Here is a 25,217-nt window from a genome sequence, read left to right on the forward strand (position 1 = left end):
TCAAGCAACCTACATTTACACAAAAAGGAGAATAATATGCCTGTGGTTAATAATCCCCGTGCTGCTTTCACAAGAGTTGCATTTCTGGCCAACACTGTCTCCACCTGTCAGAACACCACTGTCATGAAGGAGAAAGAATTTGGTATGAAGTCTTGGGCAGTACCCCAGGTTTCAGTGGACCCTAAGAGCCACAGTCAGAGAGGCACCTGCATGTCCTTTTTTACCCATGGGCTAAAATTCCTCARCACTGTCTGGTTCTGAAACCAACATAAAAATTAAGACTGTTTGCTATGAGTATCTGCCATTCCAGTGCTATGATCATCAGCAACAACAGGAAAACCAACATAGCTTTCCTTTACACTCCAGTGATTCACCCATCTGCTCTTCATAGATGTTGTCACCTCTCTTCTGGTAAGAGACAATGTAAGGAATGCAAGTGATGTAATTTCTGTATCTTGTCCCAGTAGCAAGACTTTTRTATTATTAAAAACACCTCAGATAAGGATTTTCAAGGAATACTTCTGATCTAAAACATGTTGATACCTGCATTTAAAAGATTCCTATTTGCCTGCTAATTACAGATATGATCTTCCACATGAGCTGTACTAGAACCCACCAGGAACAGTAACAGTAGCAATCACTGTAGTTTAGCAGCTATAATTATGCACAGTTGGTTTAAAGAGCATTATAACTAAACAGATACAACACCTGAAGGAATTAATTCAGAGTTATTGCTCATTATTACAGTCATCTACAAAATGAATGATGATTTAACTACCAGTTGTCACAGCCACTAACAGGAATACCCAGGACAAATTATGAAAACTYATTTCTCAGAAATGAATACCTGTCCTTTCCTTAGCTATTTCCATTACTTCACTAGGAGTCCTTATAGGAATTATGTGTGTCACTTTACCCAACTGCATCTCTCTGTTTCCTCCCCAGGCAGATCTGAATTTCTACTCTGCTTCCATATACCCTTACTTATTCTTCCATTCCCYGTCTTTTCAGGAATCTTCCCTCTATCCTCAGTACCTGCAGAAACCACAGTGGGACATCACTCCTATCTACTGCCATTGCTTCCAAAAGGAGCATGCAATTATTCCTGATCCTGAAGGCTTGGACTCACAGGACAGACATCTAAGCTTCTCTTKAGATGAAGAAACACCTTTCAGCACCTGATGCTCACAGTGGTTTCATACAGAGGTCACTGTGGTGGTTAATGAAATGCCGTGTTAGAGCAGCTCATGGCCCACAGAAGCCCTAAGCACAGCCAGCCAATAGCAGATTCTACCACTGTGAATTGAGTCACAAACAGGACAGGAACTAACAAAACTAACACCCTTGTAGCTTTCAGACATTCAAGCGGAAGTCAWTTTTCATAAATCTTGCTGGTTTCAGCTGTCTCTGCGCAGACAAGACCATATTATTTCCAGTGTTTCACATTATTTTTAGCCATAACCAGTGGTCTCTTGTATCGAYCAGCATCACCTTCAAGTGTTTTTATTACAGCCTTGCCTTGGAGCTGTGCAGCAGCTGAAGGATGTGAGATACTCCTCAGCCAGCTGCCAGAACTTCACGCTTCACAGCAGCTCTYGGAGCTGCATTTCAGTGCCCGCTGGAGACTGAATGCAGATTGGAACAATCACGGCTGCATGGAAAATGCTGCCACATAAGACATGGCCCCACTCRCAGCAGATTCGCCGTTCTCTCACTTCCCAAGAGCAACTCACCGCATTCTTTTAGGAATTACTATAGCCTTAATACTTAAATATTGCTTTTTATTTGGTTTTAAAGCCAGGTAGACAAAAGATGACTGAAAATTTTAGTAAATAATGAAAAGCATATGTGGATTCTGCTTTCTCCTTAAGCAAATCAATTCCCTTAATCTCCTTCCTCATAATTTTAACAGGTAACTTTCCTTCTCATAGCTACATTTCAGTCCTGATAATGCAAAAAAATCCATTTTTAATGCAAAAAGATAAAGAAGCTATCCAAATAGCTCTTTTCTCAAAAGAAAATGCTGCTCTCTAGTGGATGACATTGATACAATCTAATTTCATTAAAAGGAATGGTTTAAGATTCTCTTTTTATCAGTAAACTTTGATTCATTTTTCACAAGCACTGAAACATAAAAGTAGCAGGGCTGGTTTGTTTTCTATGAGTCTTTCAGACCAGCCTGTGACAGTTTGGTATTTGTTCTTCAAGATGAACTTGCTATGCATTTGTATCTGTWCCATAATCCAAATAACCTGCCAAGTATTTGTGCATTAAAATATYACCATACTTTATATTTTGGTCCCTTTTAGATCTTCTCTTCTTAGACAATATAAAAATAATAGGCCAATTTTTCTTAYTTTCTTAGGGGTTTTTTCCCAACATATTTAATTACCAACAGACTTTCTTAGATCTKAATACAAAGCTTAGCCAACCACTTTGAAGATAGATTTATTAGTTACATGCATAGAAGGATTTAGGTAAATATGCAAATACTATGAAAATCTGGATCCTGTTTGCTAGGGGTTTCTAAAGACATTACTGTCTGCAAGCACAGTGATAGAAAATCAAGGAATTCCTGTTGCAGTAGTTCCTTCACATTATACTGCAAGAGTGAAATGGTCAGACACCAAGGAATATATGTCCTGAAATAGCCAAATTTTATCCCACACAGCATTCATATGTTTTTTTGTTTTTTTTTTTGTTTAAGGACAGATAAGCAAAAAAGGGAATAGCCCTCTATACTAAATTTCTTCCAAGTTATGGACCAAAGCAGCACAATTCTGGATTTACTTCCAACTTTYCGTAGCCATAACAGGAAACCTATAGAGCACGTGCAGCTATTTTCTTCTCTCTCTGCAGATGTGTGTGAAGTGGTTTCCTGATAAGCACACCAAGAAAGTACTTCATTTAATGAGAAGTTTAAATCTGTTTTAAAACAGATGGAAAAAAATGAAGAAGATGAGAAAGCAGAATATGGATATTCRAAAACCAATTTATTTCTTGAACATTTACTCTTAACTCATTTCAATTAGCCCATTAATTAGAAAATAGGGAAAAATTTSAAAAATAGTATTTATTTTTAAGAAATTAAACCCAAACTAAAGCAAAGAAAATTAATAAAAATGTAAGTTTTATTATTCCAAAGCTGCATTTCTTTGGCTGTTAAAACTGACCCTTAAAAAAAGCTGCTTATGCACAAAATCCAACAGCTAATTTGTTTACTGACTGTAAAGAGAGCTCAAACAATAATTACTAATTCAGAGTGCTCTTGTAAACAATCTATTTTTGGTTGAAACACTCATGATGCTCAGAGCATGCTCCTAGGACAAGACAGTGACTTTCAGCAAGACATGTTTTATATTACTTATTCATTTAGGTTGTAAATACCTGAGATTTGAGCTCAATTATTCTCAACTGTCTTACTATCTAAGCAAATAAAGGAAATGGAAGTTAGTTCATCCATAAATTAATTATGCAGAAACACAATACACCAAAAAATAAACACAAGGTTTATATTTTCCTTACCTCTGCCTTTTTTAATTGTCATATTTAAGACAACAATAAAAGATGTAGTTTAATTCTTACTTTTAAAACATACAAGAGAGTGAAACCACCATTTAAATAGCTCATTTCTCTANACAAAACCAGCCCCCCAAACAAACAAACACAAAAGGAAAACAGAAAGATGTGGTTATTTGCTCCAACACAAACTCCACCTATGTGGACCTTGAGAAGAATCTTTATTCACAAAAATACCGAGCACTATCAGTAGAATCTCCCATGATAAAACAAATATTTAACCACATGAAAGGTTTATGGGCTTTCTCTCCATGAAGCCCCTGCCCATGTTAAATTTACATCTTGAAAAAGAAACAGACAAATGACTAAGTGRCATTCTCACTGAGATCACAAAGAAAACTTGAATTTATTTTTAAATTTCTATTGCTATAACAGAGATAGCAAAATATATGTAGCTTTTAGAGTAGATAATAAATGCACTACATTCTCCATCTTCACCCTGCCAAAATCTAGGCAGATGTAGATCTTAGCATCACACTGAAAATACAAAATAGTTTGAGAACAGGCTATGTTGAATTTCACATGAGGTCATCTCTGTATGGAGGATGAATTAAAAAACAGACACAGTGGCACCTTAAGACTTAAACAACAGATTTACAGTCTCTGAATGTGGCCTTACACTTTTATTTTGGTGGGCATAAACACAAACTGCAGCACAAAACTGTTCATTTTCAAGTGCCAGAATATTCAGCAGCCTGCTTTTACTTCATGAGGGCATAACCTCAGCTTTTTTCTCTACTTCATTTCTCTCCAACCTTGATCCATGTCATGAGCACACTGAGTATCAAACAATGCTGACAAASGTATTTCCCCATCATAGCACCACAGTAAATTTAAACATACTACATTGAAATGATTTGAGACCTAGATTCATTCTGCTCTAGAAGACTTCAGCTAAAAATACTTGCAAATTATTTCATAGCAATGCATAAAACCAGCATCCCTTTCAACTCCTACTTCGTATAATAAATCTAGCTTGYTCAGATGATACTGCTCAATCATGAAACTTTCCCAAAACTAAGACTGCTGTTATTGACTCCAGAACTTAGACAATTGCTGTCATATGGAAAGCTATCTATAATTTGCAATATTCTTACAACAGTAATGTTCTCAGAATTTACTAGCATCCACAATGTGCAGCTTCTTGTAGATATGGTCCCAAAACACAATCCTGGGGTGAAAAATAATTTACTGGATAATAACTCAGTATAAAGTGAAACCAATTAAAACTACCAAAAGSAAAGAGCAAATATTTCAAACACTTTGAACAGCACTCCTGAACTCACTATGAATTAATCACAGACTCAGTTCCAGCTTTCTGAAGTTCCTGTTCTTAAAAGCTGCAGACTGACCTCTGCAGCTCMTGTCCAAAGGACATTTCCAAAAGCACTCTGGGCAAACTCACAGAACTCTCTTGCAACTTTCCTTTTGATTTTAATAAAATCTGAATACACACRTAATAAATACTGAGTTAGTAACAGYTTCCWCTCATTAACAGTAAGAGAAAAAGCTAACTCCATGACATGGAAAAAAATTACTATTAATTTGTTTCCATTCTGTGAGGCACTCTCTCCTTTCAGGGTTTGTACTAACAACAGGGGTGAACAATTGGGCAGTTCTTTTGATAGTATTTCACTTACCAATTCATTGCTATTGAGAGACACTGAACTGATAATAGGCATTTCTTAATTTAAACTGTTTGCTTACTATTTCTTGGTTTGCTATCTTGTATTATGTCCAAGTGCTACGTAACAATGGGAATATGAAATTCATTATGATCAAATATCAGAGGTCGCCTGGGAGGGGTTGAGTCYTTGTCCGCTTTATGTAACAGTTTAAACAGTCCTGTTCCAATATTCATTGGAATTCCCATGATGATGCACTCAGAAACACCTAGGAAAAAAACAAACACACTGAATATTTGAACAATAAGGATTTACAAAACTATTTTAATTTTCCCATTCTGTTATGTGTTGCCTATGAAATCTKGAACCTCACATGTAAGGACCAAGGCCTCTTCATAGACAAAGTTAAATGTTATCATGGTCGTCAGACCAGTATGTAACTTAAACACTGATAAATTCTACAAGAAAGGCACAACCTGACCTAACCATCTTCTCCAGCAGTGAAAGCCCTTCAGAAGGTTTGTTTTTGGAGATATGTTCCATGCAGTGCCTTTAGCAGAAGAGGCAAGGCAAACTTACTTGATGTTCATTCACTGACTCAGTGCTAAGGCTTCAGTCAAATCTGGCAGAGTTCCCTTGAAAACCCCTCAAGTTCCCAGTGACAAAGGCACACAACTACTTGAGCTATAATATTTTTGGCATTTTCACCACTCAGAAAGTGCTCATTTTAAAGCGAAAAATTGAGTCTGTCCCAACAGTTTTTGATGGTTATAACATTTTCACTGCAATGTGCTGACACATTTACATTCCAGATCTACCAATCTGCACGACTTTTCCAAAGAACGTTCCTCACTCAAAGCAAGCTCTCAGATATCAGTGTTCCTCTCTTAGCATACTGTTAAGATCTAAATGACATTTTTGCATGTTCTCAGGAGTGTACCTAGATTGTCCTTCACATAAATATTTAAGAAGATAATAAATAGCTGTATCTTTGAATGCACAAAGGATGAAATAAATTTGCTCAAAATTCTGGCAAGGCTTGACTGATTTGCAATCTGAATGTATATGAATGAAGGGTCTGTATTTTTGCTCTTAGACCATTGCTGCTGCATTTCTACTACATTATTTGTCAATAATATGCTCTTAAAAATCTTGTGYAAAATAGAACTTCCAGGGCWTACTGTAGATTTAGGYCCCTAAAACCTGCYTGACTTTTCTCTGTTTTATCTATTAGACAGACTTTTTAACAATTCAGTCCCAAAATGTACGTAGCTTTAAAGGAGAAGAAAATTGGAAAGGAATGGGAGCAAAGGCATTAAAAAAGAGGAAAAATGAGAGCCAATGACAAAAATACAAAAGAGACAAACAGAATGCCAGAACTCATTTACCCAACTTTCTGTTGAGTGGTCATGCATACATTTGAGCATATGCAGCTATGCATTTCAAAATTTGCCAGATTCTTTCATGAATTCAATAAAATGACTCAGTGGATGCTATTGAAATTTGATTTAAAACTGAAGAGCAAATACACTGAAAAAGAAATTTCTGACAACAGGTATATTGTCCTCTCTGAATACCGATAAAAAAGACCTCTAATAAAAAAAAATAAAGATCCAAAATTTTTACCTATTTAGATTAGAACTAAACGAAGAAGTCAAGAATTCGGCCCTTCTGTTCATTTCTAGGTACAAACTGCCACATCACCTAAGCAATCAGGTAACAGCATAACCTTCAGCTAGGCTGAGGTGTACCTGTCTTCCTACTTCTCAGCAGGAATGAAAATGAAGCCTAAATACTGAGTGAGGTACCAGGTTTATTCATCAGCTCTAGATGCTGAAGATACACAAGCTTTCACAACWGAAAAAACAGAACTAGTAATAGTGGGCCAAATTTCCTAGTATTTCACTGATATCTAGGAAGAGATATAAAACCAAATTATTCAAAATCTGCTTTAAGAAACATTCAACAAATATCCAACTGACTTCAAGATCTCATTCAGAGATTAGAAGTACAGAAACCCTGACCAAACTTCCAGGGTTAGCCTCAGACCTGAAGTTTTGATCMGGAAGCTTAACAAAGACAAAAATCCACTGTTTTGAAGAGTCTTTACAGATACTGGGTAAGGACCAGAAACTGCAACAGACTTTGCAATACCTACCACAAACAGAATCCTTCTGTCCAAAGTAGGCAGCATCRAAGAGGTGGTCTGCAGTCTTTTCAAAAGAAGCCAGCATCAACACACTTTCTTTCATTTTTGCCAGACCGAACCTGGTAATGCCCAACACTTCACCCTTGATTGATGGAAAAACCCAAAGAGTAAGCCTGAGTAAATAAATATACTATCTACAATATAGTATTGTCACAATATGCTGCTTCACAGTTGAACATCCCAAAGGTTAATAATTTGGTATTGATCAATAGTTACATAAAACAAAAGTCATTCTTCATATACGACACAAGCTGCTATTAATGGTTAATAAATCATTTTTTTATGGATAAGTATTGAAAAGATTGAAAGAAACATAGCCATGAGAAAAAAMCCCACAATTTTAAACTGGCTACAGAGCTACAAACCTCAGTGGGGTCTGAGAGCACTATGCTGAATCTATTGCCTATTGTCTACAGATAAATCTGACCTCAGCTGCCAGGAAATTACAGAAGATTCTCTATCTTGATTTTTTCACTATTCAGAAAAAAAGGTAATTGGCTTTCTAAACTAACTTGACTTACTTGTCCCTATGTTTGTTAGAAACATCCTGATTATATATATAGTTAGAAGTACAGCCAAAAAAATGCATGGTAGGAGCCCAACAGGTTTAAAACATGGCACTCTGATGCCCTTTTCTACTGCTGTGCTGCAGCTTCATGGGGTGAGCTCTGTGGACTGCTGCACCTCAGCACAACAAAGCTCTGGAGCTTTGGAACAAGTCAGAACTCCATCCATTTCATCCAAATTAAACCCTTGCACTCTGGCAGGCAAAGTGGAAATTCTTACTTCACTAAATGTACTCAAATCTWAAAACCATATTGGATGCGATGAAAAGAAAATCAATCAATAAAGAGCAGATATGATTTTGCACTAACAAGTCCTGTAAGACTGTTCATGTAATCTGATTCTATTTGTAATAWCTGTGTCCTTTAACTCTCACATACAGTGCAGCTGTTATGAACCACACCCCGTGGAGTTTTCTGCACAGCAAGCTTTAAATTGCATGCATGGCTACCCAAAACAGTTAGTTTTCACACTGTCATTTTCAGGATTCCTGTTTTCAATATGAAATTATCATTCCCTACTCATATTAGTTTGTTTTCAGTTAAAATAGATTCCCACKCACCCAAGAACTAAAGTATTTAAACATTTTCTGTAAAATACAAATACCARTGTATGGTCAGTACAACTTGGAATTCTTTAAGCCTAGAATGAATTTCCATCTCTCTACCTTACCTGTCTTTCTCAAACATGGTAAAATTAATTTGTATAAAAAGCCCAATGTAACATTTAGAAAAGACACAGTACAAACCTTGTAAGTCATTAGATCAGACAATAACATAACATGTCTTCTGTCAATGCTCATGCCATGGTTCACCATTGTATACTGAATCTCATTGATAATGGTCGTCCGAGCAGCTTCAATTCCCAGAGTTTTCTCTACCTACACARAATTGTTACATGTTACATGAATGAAGGACCAAATGCTTGGAGCAACTATATTCCTGGAATAAAGACCATCTGATAGCATACTAATATTCCATTTCTATGACTACCCTTTTAAACTTCTCCATTTGAAAAATATTTATAGAAACATCTTTGAAGAGAAGMGTGCTGCCAGTGGAATTATTCTCTTGTGTTAATGCATTCTGACATCTRTTAGTGAAATCAGCCTTGATTCAGGATGAGCTGCGGCATCTGAGCACAAATAAACACTCGTAATACAGATGCTATGGGGAAAACCCCACAACATTCATTTAGACATTACCTCGTAAGTGTTGTTAGAGGATGTTTTTGTTCCTTTCACTCCATGAGTAGCCATAACAGCTCCTAGATTATCACCTTCAACCAGAAGTTTGTATTTTTCCTTTCCACTTTGTTCATCAACATGAATGACAGCTCTGGAGACCTCTGGTATGCCTTGCACTACAACCTTCCAAAAACGAAAAAACCCTAGTAACTTTGATRTATACAGTAACACAGTATAAAAGAGCAACAGTTAGCAGCACTCAAACCTACTGAGAAGGTAACTTTACTATGAAGGCTCACTTAAAACACATACAAAATAAGATTTCTTGCTCTTAAATACACATGTCCRAAACTGATATTGACACTGCACTATAAACCTTATTCACTAACTACAGTTTTTATTTTGTGTCAGATATTCTCACACACAGGTTTGGGTTTTGAATGGTGGCAGACCCATACAAACAAAAAGGCAAGCTGGTAGTAATATAGGTTCACTTAGGTCTATTTTTAAAATCCAGAGTAGAGAGTCTCCTCACAGAAAGTTGAACAAATGCCAGATACTGTCATGTGGTTCAATTCTAGAYGCAGCTGGAAGCAGATAAAACCATTCCATACAACTGCTGCACTTGGAATGCTTCAGTAAATTGCAAGGGAAATATCAAAGTTTCAATTTTATTTACAAATATTAGTAAAGGATGGTTTAGTTTCAACAGCAAAACAGTACCACCAAACTCTGAGAGCTACTGACCCACCCTATCTTCACTGACAATCCTGACAAGAATTACTTCATCTTCCCACAATGGAATCCCAAATTATTACTGCTGATTACCTCCCACAAAACCACCATTGTTTTTACCTTTGGTAGCTCTTCCTTGAGGGACTGCAAYACATAATACATTGAACTCTTGCTATTTTCACGGGGGGTCACACAAACAACTGCTTCTCCATGGACAGCAACATCCCCAGGCTTCACTCGGAGTTTAGAGATGCAAATGGAGTAGCGCACCGTCTCTGCATTCACCTGTGGCAAATGTCAGCCAGCAAACACCAGAGTTATCTCAGCACATATAAATGGGCTCAAATAAATGGAACAGTCTTCCAACAGATTATAAAACAGAAGAACGTAGGAAAGAAGTCCCCAATTATACTCTCATAAATTACTCTCATGAATACTATCCTAAGCTGAGGGTACCGGCCTCTACATTAACCAAGGGACAGRTATGGCATCCCTGTGTTTAGCAAGACACAGATGTATGTTCTCTCATTTCCAARTAAAGGGGAAATTATCCATTTTGCATGGAAAAAAAAAAAGGAACCTCGAGATGTAATGCAGCCACACAACATTCATCATTTGCTTCCTTTTTTTAACTTCGACTGGTGTGATTTCTGACACAGGATTAAGATTTGGAATGCATCCAAGATATATTCTGCATAAGAACTGAACAACTCACCTCTAATCTCAGTAGYCTAATGCGCTCTAAAGACAGCTTCACTAGGATGAAACAATCATCTGGAAGAAACACTTCCTCTATGTATTCAGAAATCTTTAAGAGACAAGGACAACATAGTTAGCATACAAAAATGGCTAAAATGCCCCACAGCAATTGGCTAATGGTTACATTTAAAGCATTAGCAATAACACAATTTTTCTTACCTCTCCTAACAAGGTTTTCTCAATTCTTCCTTTAACCAGACGGGCAAAATCAGGATCATCATCTTTGTCTAACTGTGCTGTTATAATAGGGGTGCTACAAAAATAAACACACACACACACACACACAAACCCAGTCAGAAAATTGCTCAGCTGGATTACAGATGGCAACTTGAATTATGTCTTTCTTTACAGAATTGCTCTCTTATCTAGAGCAGTATTTAGTAAGATAAAGAGATCTGTTACGTTATTCTGTATGGCTTCATGCATATGTAGAAACAAGTATGCTTTGACTACTGCCAAACACCAGAGCACTTCACAAGATATGAAGCATCCAAGGAAATATTCAACTTAGCAAATAAACATTTTCCTTCATTTGATTTTCTCTCTGGGCCTAAGTACCACTTAAGAGTTGGGCAGACATTAGATTTTTTTTTGTTTGGGYATTTGCATTGAATGATGTCTGGTATATTGCTGAGGACAGGGAAATGCTATTGTGTTTGCAAATTTATCCATCAGGTTTCACTTGGGCAAAGGAAAAAAWACCCAAACAAACCAAAACAATGCGAGTACCTAATAGCCTTTGAAGCATTAATGATTTCTTTGATTCTTGGCACACCCAAAGTAATGTTCATTGAAGCAACACCAGCAAAATGGAAAGTCTTCAGAGTCATTTGTGTACCAGGCTCACCAATACTCTGTGCACACAGAGCTCCAACTGCAGAACCAGGCTCCATCTGTGCCCTGATAAAAAATAYAGAAAGAGATATAAGCTATAAGATCCTAAGCAAACAACAACAGAAATTATTCTGGTAGACATACAAGAAGTTTGTTAATATACTACTTTAGTAAACGAACAGGAGAGATGTTGAAAGGTCACCAATATTTTAAGACTAATCCCATGAAAAGCAAGAACACTCCCTGTCATATAAGCATCCCGCAGATCCAATATAACTTCCATAACCAGATAACCAGACCATTCTCTTCCTTCTAAGCATCAACCACTACATCCAGGATTCTCCCTTTAGGGAAATGCCCTATGCTAACATTTACCTATTACAGTAAAAATGTAATTTATATTGAAAAACCCTTAAGACAAATGTAAACAAGTACTCCTAATAAATGAAAGTAAAACACTGGTAATTGCTTTAAAATAGTTAAGAACTTAACATATATGTAAATTTTCTAGAAAAAGAAAAAATTAAAAAACAACTGATGCAGGTAGGTCACAAAGCAGACATCACCCATGGCTTCATGTGAATGTCCAAATCTGAGGAGTCTAAGTAAATGAAATAAATCTCAATGGATAAAGAGATTAAAACATCCACACTAGCATTATCTTGGTAGAAACCAAGAATAACAAGCAAAAGGATCCTGTAAGTGCATAACAAATCAAAGAAGATTTAGATCAAAGTGTGATACAGCTCCTGACAAAACGTGTAGATCAAGAATTAACTACCATTAAGATTCAGATGAATTTGAAACTTACCTATTCAGACTTAGTTCTGCATAGACTTATTGGAGATTTTAAACAACCTCCTGCAAGAGGAGGAGGAAGGAAACAAGTCTGCCAGTGGGTGTAAAAATGCTAAATGTTTAAACAATTTCCCCCCTTACTCTGAATCCTATCACTTTTGGCTTTTACCAGAATCTGCTGTCAAAACACAGTCTGTGGATATAAGTAGTTAGTAGCTAAAGSATAAAACTGTGCTTGTTGGTATGATTAATACTATTTCAGAAGGAAAGTGCTTAAACACAAGCAGATAGTTTTGCACACTAAAGAAATACAAAATGAAACACAAAGCATTTTTTTCTACAATGTAGAAGGATATATAAAAGAAGTCTGTTAGTGAAAGAATCTGCCTTACATTTCAAGATAAATGTAAAAACYCCACCTGTCAGACCTCTCAAACTGTTTCTCAAGACTCAACTCTGCCTCAACAAGCCCACCTGTAGACAGTGATGCTCTTTTATTTTGCATCCTACCTTTGTCTTGCAATGTTTATGTTATGGGAACCAATTGTTTCAAATTCTTTGTAGTGCATTTACAATAGAACCAACACGAATACAGTAAAAATAGCAAAATACACCCCCCAGGTTACCAACAAAGCAGCAGCACTGAGAACACAGCAGGGTAAACACTCACCTCATATATTTGTCTCTACAAGTTTCTAGAAACTTATGTAGTTGAGTTGGAGTAATCCTGTCCAACTGATATAACACTCTTGGCTGAAATGAGAACAGAATAGTTGGAAAAGCAACAGCTAATGAAGACTGAAGAGAATGACATCATTACCCCATTGAAACTATTTACCTCTGTGGTGCCATTGTCATTAATTCCATACTTGTCCCTAGTTTTTTTTATCTTCTCAGAAACACCTTTGATGAATTTTTTAATTTCCTGAAATCACAWTAAAACCACAGTGAGCAAAGACATGGTTTCCATTTTGAAGTYTGCAACAGTAACTTATTTGCTTAAAGCTCCAAATATTTACAATAAATTAATAATGCATGATATSAAGAGAAGAACATCAAAATTTAGACACACACATAGGCTAAAGTTTAGCAAACCAGATCTACTCTTGTGTAGCCACAGATCAGCAGCAGTACATGAGGAATATGTTCCACGCTGAATAAAAGCATCCTTCCTGAGCATACACTGACAGATAACTSACTTGGGTTGATCCTACCTTCCTACCCACCACCTACTGAAACTGATTTAAAAAACAAACAAAAAAMCCCAATTTAAAACTCTTCTTTTTTGATGATACTGACACAAATACTCATTTTTCTCATTCTCACTCATTTCTTAGTATTTAAAAAGTAGAAATGGAAAGACTGTGGCAAGAGAGGAAATATATAAAGTATATCTGCTGGACAGCTTTCAGAGATGCACTTCATCTGTGAGAAAAAAAACCTCAAAACTCAAAGTTTTTACCTAATTTGATTCAAATAARTTCTCTGTACTGGGGAGCAGTCTTGCAGATAATTGCAGTTTACATGTCATAGTACATAAACCTTTCACTCTCTTACCAGGCTTACCCAAAAGAAGTTCTAAGAGTCTTTACTGGAACATAAACCAAAACAATACTGTTAGAAAAATATCCAACACTTATTCTATAAAAGATCATTTGGCCATTACACTTTGGATAAAGGCAAATACACTAGAAGTCATGAAATATGAGGTCCATGATCAAACTCTTCCAGAAAAGAGGACTCAGTGTAAGTCCCTGCCATAACACATGGTTATCAAAAGCAAAACATAAACAAAAAGCAAGAGGAAATCCTTCCCATCTATTTCAACAATGATTTAGGAAAGCCTCCATAGAGATACAAATAATCTGATTTTTTAGAGTCCTTTTAAACCCTTTAAACTAAGTACCGGACTCTCTGCAACCACCACAGTCGCTGAGTGTTGACAATTACATGCAAAATTGACTAAGTATTTGAGAGTCTGCTTTTTTTTTTTAACAACTGAGTTCATAGAACCATTATGAAAACCCTTCTATTACATTCTAGCAGAATTCTCCATTCTCAAAATAACAGCATTCTTACTGGCATTTAAAGTATTTCCACAGAGTATGTTATTGTCTGTGAATACCAGAACCAAGTTCAAATGGCAGAACAGACAACAGGAGTGCTGCTGCAATGGATGCTTCCAAATTGCTTCCCCACTTGGATGACAGGATGCATTCTTACAATTTTGCCCCTTTTGCCCTGCAGTAAGTAGCATTATCCAAAAATAAGATATTTGGATCATTTTAAAGGCTTTTGACCCTGAAATGTTTGCTTAAAATTCGTAATGTGATTTATTTCCTAAAGGAAGCGTTTAAGCAATAATTTGGTATTAGAGAAGTTAATCTTTTTACTACAGGTGCACAAAAAAAGGAAAGTTGCAGGACTTGGAGAAGACTTCACCTCTTTGACAGTGTCCGAGTTCCAGTGTACTTAAAAAAAAATCCAAACAACTCCAATACAGGAAATCAATTATTATATATAATTATGAATAAGGTACTCAAATCATATTGTATTTCCATGCACCAGAGTCAGAAAAAGAGAAAGATAAAAGATACATCTCTGAAGAYTTCTTTTTCATTGTCAAATTTCTATCCATGCACAAGACCTAAAAGAGGAAATTACTTCCCAACTTATAAGTATCTGTTGGCAGTTTGAATAAACTATGGATTAATTTATGCTACAAATGGAATGCAAGTGCAGCTCACTCTMTGCTGAGTCTACCTATCTCTATGGACTTACAATCTTGAATGCAACATTGCACTGTATGAGCACAGCTATGGAACTTCCAGAGTGCACTCAAAAAAACATTGATTTTTTTTTCCCTCCTTCTTTCCCTCTTAGTCTGGACCAAATAAACAAGAAGGCATCAAATGAGCCAGTGAGATATGGCTCAACAWAGGCCCTGTCAGCTCCTACAGAGCCAACTGATGTTTAGTCCAAAGGGGAGTTCAGGATGYAAACCCTGCTCACTCAGGTTTTGCATCAGGTGTCCCAGCACCTGATTTAGAGGGATCATTTATACACCTGAAGCACTGCTCGTACTGCAATCCTTGCAGTGAAGTGGCCCACTGAAAAGCACAGTGGCATGGAAAATGCCACAAGATTCAACCAAAATCTACTCCAGTTCAGGCAGAACCAGTAGCCAACTCTGCACATGGCAGCACTGATTGGCTGTGTGCAGAGCTTTATCTGTGTTTGCACCACACTCCCAGCAYTCCTAATCTCAAAAAAACCCACAGAAAAATGATTTTTTTTCAATTTTGAGAGTCTTTAAGGATTTCCTCAATTCCAACAAGAAAAAAAAAATTCCCTTCACCTGTACTTTAACATATTCAAATATGTTAAAACATTTACACAATTGAAACTGTGCCAGCCAACAATGTGTTTTTTCATCAGCTGAATTCCCTCCAGCAAGGGCAGAGAGCAGAAGAATGAATGTTGTCTGTTTGGAAGAGCTATTTAGACACACTGTATTCTGGACTAGAGTGGCTAAGTTCATTAAAACTGCTGCTACAATAATAGCACTAAGAAGCATCTCTGTTCTGGAATGGGAAAGTGGAGAAAGGGAKAGGAAAACATCAGAAAAACATGCTAATAYTCCTAAAGACTGAAAGAATGAGTTTTATAAAGCTAAGAGAAGTACTTAAAGAAAGCTTGCCCAAAATCCTTGAATTTAGCGGGTATTAATTAATGTGTCACAGTTTTCAAGTTAAATAATTGTGATGAACACCTATGTCATAAYTTAACAAGCAGTAATGTATATATGCTAATCAATTACTTTAGCACTATACACACATCTTTAGCTAAAAAGCACTAACATTAATGCTCACACAGTGCGCACACACATGCTACAATTACCTCATTATATTTTTCATAACCTGTCTCAGTTAATGTCTTCAAGGATGAATAGAAAAAAAAAAAAGGAAAGAAGAAAAGGTAACTTAAATCTTAAGTTAAGCTAATTATCACTAAGGTGATATAGCCATATCTGAGCTTCTGAAATTAATAACAATTATTTGCATTTTCATKATACAATTTAAAAGATGTATGCTTCAAATAACAGCTTTATCCCCAAACTCGGATATTAAAATATTGGATTTCTTTTCCTTCAGAGGTTAAGATTTACAGCATATTTCAAATATRGAAATGACTTTTTTCAACTGCATTCTATCAAAGGAATTGCAAAACAGGTTTTCTGCTCTGAAACACTCTGATCTATTAAAGAGAAACCCTTAAMATACAGGTCATTAAAGAATCTTGTTTGCATCACTGTCAGTAACCAGAAAGTTCATCAAGGTTAGCAYCCCTAATGGAGGTAAGGTTAACTCTTTACTTTTTGTCAGTCATTCTCAAGGAAGTCTTGAGAGTGGATGCTCTCATAAAGACTAAAATTACCCAATGCTCTTTCAAACAAATTGAATTTTACAATTCAAAGYGCGAGCAATCATGTGACACGCACCCTTAAAAGCTGTGTAAGTAGTCTCCAGACAGGCTAAAGTCCAGTCCTTAATTTATAAGGCAAAGTTAATCACAATGTGATAAGGAAGTGAGATAATTACCTGGAGAAAGCTGTCATGGCAGCAAAGAAATTCATTCTTCTTCATGATGGACTCWGATGTTAACAACAACTCATTTTTGCTAAGGGCTGGTTCACTTCGGCATGGATAGACAGCCTGAAGAGGAAAAAAACGTGACTTTTAACAGGAAACATGCACAAAACCTTCATTGCAAAGACACAGAGTACACAGAAAYAGAACTGATTAACAGCATTCTTTCATTTGATTGCATCTTTTTGTAGTTTGGTTGGTTTTGGTTTACTATACTATACCAGMCTACTGTGAATAAAAGGGCCACATCCACTTCTACTTACTTCTGCAAATCTGAGGGTATACACTTAAGACATTTCTAGTTCTATCMATTTATTATACTCATATTACAGAATTCTGAACAGTTACTTCAGCAAAAAACTTCTCTCTGTGGGGAGARGGCCATAACACTTCAACCCACACAACCAAAACTAAGCAATACATGTCTTCAAGCATCACAGTATCATTGAACAACCATCAGCCAGTTCAACTCAAAGAACATGCATGTCTTGATTTAATAAAGAATTATTCTATGCAATGTACCAAACTAGTACCCAAACAAGCCAGTAGTAACTAATCTAGTGAGYTGGATATTAGGTCCTAAAACTATGTTTAAGCACAGAAAGAAATGTTACTTTTCACAGCTTGTAACAGTTTGGTCTCAGTACACAAACTGCTCTGTTCCACAGTAAAAAATATCTATTACTCTTRGAACACACATGCTGAAAGATTGCTCTTTGAAAAAAGGCAATTTGAAAATAAAKACTTCAAATGAAACAATTTTCCCCATAACTTACTACTTTCCCCTCTATGCTTAACAGTGTTTTCACACTTCTAACAAGGATTTCAGCAATCCTTACCCTGATATTGTCTAGAACTCGCTTGAATTCCAGTGGTTCATCCTTCCCTTCCATAGCTGCAGGATCCAAGCCATCTCCTCCATAAATAAACTGTATAATGTCACCAGTAGAACTTCTGACTGTTAAATCATACTGTGAGCAAAGATCTTCAAGGGATTTTACCAGACGTCTCTGAAAGAAAAAAAATAAAGTACAAGGAAAGCAAAACGGATCTTTTTAAAAATAGCTATTGATTTGCATTACMAGAAATATAGAAACTGGACTCAGGAAATAAATCTGACACAGACATAAGCAGCCATGAAATCCTATTTAAAATCATCCGTTAGCCCTAAGGCTTTATTGTACATTTCACAGAACATAAAAAGTCCACGAAWTTTCAAGCAACAACACAATACTCCACATTTAGAATTCCACTGCATAAGAAACCTAAATCTAAACTGCAAGAACCTACTGTAGTTTAAGGGATTTATTAGGGTTTTTTTCACATAATACTCATATTCTTCCAAGCAGGTTTATTTATCAAGGGATACAATCCTTTTTGTGCATGGAAGCAGAACCACTCAACAATTGTTTCCACTGACAAAAACCASAGGTCATTGGTCAAAGCCATTTTTCTGTTTGGGTTATCAGCTTCTCTTACATTAACTCCTTGCATTGGGAAATCCCTTAACTATCATCTTCCTTTCTATCCCAAAAAGAAAGCATGCTACAAAGCATTTTAGGTTAAAAACATGTTAATTTGAAAAATGGRCTTCATTGCTCATGAAAGCCAATTAGATCACCTAAACTAGACTATAAATTGGTATTTTTTTCTCACCAATGAGAAAAAAGTCAATATTAAAATAAATGTTAAAGGTTTTTTTTTTTAAATTCTGAAGTCCAAGTGCTACAATTTCTTCATACAGGAAAAATGTCGAAGAGGAAAAATATTTTGCAGATTGCTTATTATATTTATATTTTTTTGTAAATACTCCCGCACGTCAAGATTATTCTGTTCATTTTGGAGATATGGTCAAATTAGTCACCCACCCCAAAAGGTGGTTTTTTTTCTGTCTTTGTACAATTACTTGTTTATCTTAGAATGTGTTCCCAGCCCCAAATTATCTTGGTTTTGCTACAGCCTGTGACACTGGGAAGAGAACACTTTAAAAACTACTTAAATATTTGCGCAGAAGTCTTAAGACTGCACATAACAGCAAAAAGCTTTGTTGGAGGGACATGTATTTGCAGAGGGGGTACAAAGACACTAAGAAGTATTCTCAGTCTGTATGGCCAAGGCGCCTCTTACCTAGAGAGAACAGACACTGAAAGGAAGCTTTAGCTGCATTTCTGTTATCACTAACACCAGTTTTAGGAACACACTACAGAGAAGGTGGTCCTCAACAACTGCACAGATCAAGGATTTCTACAACCCATATTTGAGAGGAAACAGCTAAATACAAGAATGTTACTGTTCCATTGCCTGAGGGCTCATTTACAAACTCCACACCTATTGGAGAACAGACCAAGTGGTATTTCACAGTGCAAATCACTGTTACAGTGTTGGCACTTCACCTCAACACGCACCTGAGAAACACCCACACTTTGCAAGATTGATAAAACCCTTACTCTGCTGACATTTACCTGCATATATCCAGTTTCTGCTGTTTTTACAGCTGTATCAACTAGACCTTCTCGACCAGCCATAGTGTGAAAAAAAAATTCAGTGGGAGTTAACCCAGAATAGAAGCTGTTAGCAACAAAGCCTTTTGCTGCAGGGAGCTGCAGAGAAGAGTGGGAAACACATGGTTAAAATACAATGTATATTCTGTATGTTACAGAAAAACATATGTTACAATGCATGTTCTGTATGTTACAGAAAAACATCTAAATTCTTTCTGAAAGTCAGCCAATATCTCCACCAACACAGGGCAATGACCTCAGCTTGCTTAGCTCTCAAGTTGCATGTTTATATTTTACATCTGAATAAAGGCCTCAGAAACCCTTGCCTCRTTCTTCCAAACTAATTTAATAGACGAAATTTCTCCTTCCTCCTACAAACCTTGTCACGCTTCCAGCTATTCCTTCCCAACACTACACCAACACTTCAGACTCCCTTATACTTGAGAAAACTGAAAAGACGATTAAGAATGCTCATTTTCCTATAGTAGCGCAAAGGTGTTGGCAGTGTTGAAGACTAAGGAATCCAGAAATAATACAACTGGAGATATGTATACAATTATTTTAAATGGTTTGCCCTCACTGCTGAGGAAAGTTCTTGCACACTTGATGCAGGCATTCCTTCAAGCCAAAAATCATTTTTGTTGTTATTTAACAGGTAATGCTTTCTAAATCAGAAAAAAATGTTAGAGCTAAATTTTATCTCCTCATTTAAACTAGGAAATAGTTTATTTTTCTATTTGTTCTGCATGTTACAGAACCCAGAAGTTGAAATTTGGACATTTAGTCACCAATGCAAGTGTCATAGATACCATCAGACACTCAACTAACACACTAACTAGACATTGGCTTATACCTATACTGTTCATTAGATCTCAAATAGTACTTAAAAAACCTAACYTCGTTGAATCATATTAACAAGGGCATTATTGCTTCATGTGGGAYTGAACTGGAACATAAAACATGGAGAGTAACCCATGATACCTATCCTGGTGGAAAACAAGAAAACCAGACTCTAGACTGGTTTATCTGGCATCTCTCACCTAAAGACACAAGATATTCAGTAATTCTCCTCAAAAGTACTASTGCAGTCAAACATAACACCAGAGAGAAACTTCAACAAATAATTTTTAGAACTCTCAACAGAACCTAAAATGTATCATCACCTGACATTAACTTTACTAAATTAGAAAGGGCAAAGCAAGGCTTAGTCGTAAAAAGTCAAGCTAACWAGACATCCTATGGCAATTCAGAATACTGTTGTTAATTGTCAAATCACACAAAACATTTTACATTCACCATATATAATCCTTTTCCTTCACGCATATCATGGCCATATAATGCATTCCTCTCCAAATGGCATAAGGAAACTGGTTTCACTTTACTTCACAGTCTATTCCAAACATACAGAATTACCTTAGAATGCTTCTCAAAGTGAGGCAAGGACCTGTTCTCAAATCCGTCAGGAACGCGGGACCCACTGATAGCCTGCTGACCYACACAAGCAATCATCTGGGATATGTTAATGAAGGAGCCTGAAAAGACAGAAGGAAAAGAAAACCCCTCACTCACAAATGAGGAATGCACTGCTTCTCTCCTGAGCTATCTTCACTTCCACAAAGATCTATTATTTACCCTCATTACTGATCAACAAAACAGAATTGCAAGAGTTAGAGAAGCTTTTCTGTTACTCATCCTGTTAATTCCAGCATTTACGCAAATGCTGATAATTAAGTCTGTGATACAGGCAATAAGTTTTCTTTTTTTTTTTCCCTTTGGGTTATATAGACGTTCATACCACCATTATTCAACGCCAGTCCTTATRCTATCCTGGTTTCTATTATGGATTGTGCTTTACATAGTCCATGAACCTGACCTACACATTTTGCTTCACAATTTCTTCAATAAACMTATTTTAACAATATTTTTCATAAAGGATTCAGTATCTACCAGGACTCCTTGAACAAATTAGGTCCCAGAGAATTGAGTATCTAACTCAGAAGTTTTGTTGGCAAACATTCAGCAAATAATGCCTCCCCATCAACCCCACAAAAATTATACATTTAATATATTCTTCTTCTTAGATTTCAGTATTTGTTTAGAACAAAACATGTCACTATGAGGCTTTCCACAATTTATTAGATAGCTAAAAAGGCAAAAGGTTAAGTGATTTCTTCAATTCTTTTAAGACACAAAGTAAAGCTCAGACAAGAATTTGAYAAACTTTGTATTATCTTCTAGTATTTAAAAACATGCTACAAGAAAGACAGAGAAGGATTTACACAAAGGCATGTAGTGACAGGACAGGCTGGAATGATTTTCAACTGCCAGAGGGCAGATTTAGATTAGACATCAGAAAGAAACTATTATGAGAGTGGTGAGGTACTGGAACTWGTTGTTCAGAGGAGCTGTGGATGCCCCATCCTGGTCAGGTGGAAGGAGTCCCAACTCATGCCAGTGGGGTTGGAACTGGATGATCTTTAAGGTCCCTTCCAAATAATCCCATGATTCTGGGAAATGTTAGTTACAATTCTCAATGTATCATTTGCAGTTGATTTTTCTATGTGATATAAATACTTGAAGGAGAAACACAACTGAAAACTTTCTACTGATTAATTAGTTCAAGTCCTACAAGCATCTCAAATTCCAATAAGATGTTTCTCAACTTGCACTAAAAATTAAGACACAAAAATATCAGAACATCGGTTTGATTTTAACTAACTATACCCAAGCTGTACTTACTGAGCCACTTAAAACAAAAACAGTTGTGACATGAACTTGCACAACTGACAGTAAAAAACAAGCTATAAAGATGGAACAATTTTCACAAAAGAGATGGAGTGAGTAACCTACATGCAAGGTTTAGCTATCCCTACCTTTAGAACCACAGAGAGCCATGATCAGGGGACTGTTGCTTTTGTCCAGTTCTCTGAGACAGGCACTGCCAGCGTGATCTCTGATAACAGACAGTTCTTTAAGGATTAAGGCCTGAAATAGAGTATTTCAGAGGTTCAGAATTTGTTGAAAAACACACAAACACTACTCCATCAGTCCCAGCAACACCTTCAGTAGCCAAAGGGAATTCAATTCAGCTTGCCCAGGTACTGCATTTGCTTCTATTTTYAGATTTCAGAAGACAACTTTAGACATCACAATGTAATGAATGTATTTGCGAAGTCTCTACTCAAAATACATAGCGATTTAAATAAAAAACTTTACCTCCAGTGTCTCTTCTGCAGTACAACCAGGCTGCTGCTGTAGTTTGCCAGTGTTCAGAGCTTCAATGTACTCGTCACATTTCTTATAGCCAGCATGCAAGAGCTCATATTTAGCTTTTAGAAGGCCCTGCCCAGGGGTTACATCACCAATTCCAATTGAAAAGCCACGATTAGCTATTATTAAAAAGAAAAGAAATTATTTTCACAGCTCAATCTCCTATAGAGAAAACAAATTAAACCCAGGAAATATTATTGGGAACTTTCAATTTTGCCTCCCATCATGTGACCATCACAAGCACTTCATAAATACAGTAAATTGTTTCACTGCCTGCCAGCTTCAAAACTAGCTTATTTTTTTAAAGCACAAGTCATATTTGAAGCAAAAATCTTGCTTGCTCTCTATTTCTGTATTAAAGTACCATTTTACAAGGAAATGTACTTACAAAGATAGACAGGAGCAAGTCTGGCCAGACGTGACATGGCATCTGCAGCTTCCACCTGTCCCCAGTCTCTCAGCAAGATGTAGAAGATGTTGTTCTTGGATCCTGACCCCAATGTCCCCTTGTCCATACTGCCACTCATTAACTCACTGTTTTGAATTGTGACATCTAGAAATAAATAGGCAAAAAAAATTCACCAGTTTTCTAAAACATTCACTGACCACTGATAATCACTTATGGAGAGAATTTTTCAATAAAAGCTCTGTCCATGCTCAGTACTTTCCATGTGAATTTAGGTATCATCTTCTTGAAGTCACTGCTCTATCACTTATTATATCAAATCAAAACCTGATACCAGGTTTTCTTGAGACTTCTGAGAATTTGYAGAGAAATTTCTGAAGGGAATTACTACACCTGCAGAAATGAAYTATTTTTCAGAGAACTGAATACAGCCAATGATATCCAAAAGTTTTCCATATCATGTGCTCCTATCAAACTCAGAAAATGCAAATTCTTCCCTTATTTTTTAAATGGCTTCTTTATTTCAGTCTATGCATGTTGACAGGAGTGTGAGCAGGATTGTTTTGGGACCTTTTGTCCTACAATATTTAGAGGCTGAATAAAATTGCTCCACCATGCTTATAATCAACGTCACAGCACAGAGTGATCCTGTGTTTTATAGAAATCCCTCAGTCTGCCGCAGAGGGCACTTGAGTGCTAACTGGGAAATTCTTCCTTGCATCAGCAGTGCATGACAGAATTAGTGTAAATCAGTGGTTCCTCAACTTAAATTTCTGAGCAGCAGAGATTCAGCCAGCTCAAATTCTAGCTCAACAGTCACCCCATGAATGTTTAATTATAAGCAAAGGCTTCCTAATCTCCTACAGCCTTTTCAACCATGGAGCTTTGCATTTCATCTGCCACTGACTATCCTAACTGGAAGGACATGAATGGCTTGATATCCTAGGGATTTCTATCTTCCCTGAATATTCTAACTCCTTTCAATGTTTGACCTCTAATCCCTGTATTACTACCCCCACTTCTGAAACTAAATTTTTCTATTTGCCCTCTGTACAACCACATCCTAAGCGTCACTTTTCTTTCTCTCACCTTCAAACACTAAGTTAGTATCATGGCAAGCTAAGCATCAAACAAAACATTCTAGTTTAAGAAAATATCCAAATCTTTTCCTTGGTGTTCAGCATGACTTTGACTTTCGAAAACACTGCAAGATTTTATTTTGCACTTCAAGAACATTTATGTAAAATACTGCTTTAACTCCTGCCATGAGCTCAACAACAGCTATGATTTCTTTGAAGACTTCCAAAACATGGCTTTAGAAGCATCACTCACAAGAATCGTTGTAACACAGGTCCTCCCCTCTGCCACAATACTGTTTGCCCTTAGTTCGTAGGTTGGCTTTTACAGGACAATCATCACTGGGTTTGAGAATGACGCTGAAAACCTGTTTTCCTGTCCAGAGTGTCACAGGCTGAGAGAAAAAGAAAGATTAAGATTACAAGTTTATGCTGCAACTACAGTAAAAGAGSAAGCAAGAATTTAATTGTAAAACTGTTTTATGTACAGAACATATCTACAGAGCATTGCACTTGCACAAGAGCATAGTAGCACTCCCTTGAAAAGTACTTGTGCATTTTCATACATTTGAAACCCAAGTGCTGAATGCTTATCCTTTTCAACAGGGTATGTGCATGCATTCAGAGAAACATGCTCTATTGCTCCCTCTTACTGCCATGTTTTCCTTTCAGATTAGAAAAGGGAAAAAAAACCTAAAGTAGATGCTGCTGCCATTTAATTTCTCAAAGRGGTTGTAACATTTATAATTACTTCTTTATAAAGTAATCTTTGGTTCAAAACTTTAGGATTTTAAGGATTCATGCAACATCACCACGGGTCAAGTAAGTCCTAGTAACACGAAAAAAATAGTTTGACACACCTTCAAAATTGCTGGGGGTGGAAGACGAACTTTGATCTTTTCATCCTTGCCAACCAGGATAGAAGCAATAATTTGACAGGCTTTGGCTCGATCAAAAAAGGTATCTTTCAATGTCAGAAGATAGGCACCTGGAATGGAAAAAAGTATAATTACACACTTAATTTCA

General features: G+C 36.5%; 1 protein-coding gene across 2 annotated transcripts in view; it reads right to left on the reverse strand.

Annotated features, from left to right (window-relative positions):
- POLR3A (RNA polymerase III subunit A) overlaps positions 1-25,217 on the reverse strand; it is a 37,209-nt gene that overhangs the window by 1,598 nt on the left and 10,394 nt on the right. Inside the window, exons 13-31 of one of the 2 annotated variants that reach the window (XR_008965292.1) lie at positions 25,052-25,179; positions 24,448-24,586; positions 23,098-23,262; positions 22,656-22,828; positions 22,313-22,424; positions 20,853-20,971; positions 19,401-19,538; positions 17,778-17,948; positions 16,891-17,004; positions 13,128-13,214; positions 12,960-13,042; positions 11,387-11,557; positions 10,817-10,910; positions 10,614-10,706; positions 10,019-10,183; positions 9,182-9,346; positions 8,726-8,857; positions 7,363-7,495; positions 5,220-5,472 (exon numbers count right to left, since the gene is read on the reverse strand). Coding sequence is in view for 1 of the 2 variants with exons in the window: in XM_057365189.1 (XP_057221172.1) it covers positions 5,324-5,472; positions 7,363-7,495; positions 8,726-8,857; positions 9,182-9,346; positions 10,019-10,183; positions 10,614-10,706; positions 10,817-10,910; positions 11,387-11,557; positions 12,960-13,042; positions 13,128-13,214; positions 16,891-17,004; positions 17,778-17,948; positions 19,401-19,538; positions 20,853-20,971; positions 22,313-22,424; positions 22,656-22,828; positions 23,098-23,262; positions 24,448-24,586; positions 25,052-25,179 (2,531 nt within the window). In the remaining variant the exon portion in view is untranslated. Of the gene's footprint in view, positions 1-3,644; positions 5,473-7,362; positions 7,496-8,725; positions 8,858-9,181; positions 9,347-10,018; positions 10,184-10,613; positions 10,707-10,816; positions 10,911-11,386; positions 11,558-12,959; positions 13,043-13,127; positions 13,215-16,890; positions 17,005-17,777; positions 17,949-19,400; positions 19,539-20,852; positions 20,972-22,312; positions 22,425-22,655; positions 22,829-23,097; positions 23,263-24,447; positions 24,587-25,051; positions 25,180-25,217 lie in introns of those variants that run through there. The other variant, XM_057365189.1, reaches the window with a different exon arrangement.

The sequence above is a fragment of the Malurus melanocephalus genome, unplaced genomic scaffold (genome assembly GCF_030028575.1).
Source record: "Malurus melanocephalus ecotype Western Australia unplaced genomic scaffold, MMel_1.1 scaffold_49, whole genome shotgun sequence".
NCBI lineage: Eukaryota > Metazoa > Chordata > Aves > Passeriformes > Maluridae > Malurus > Malurus melanocephalus.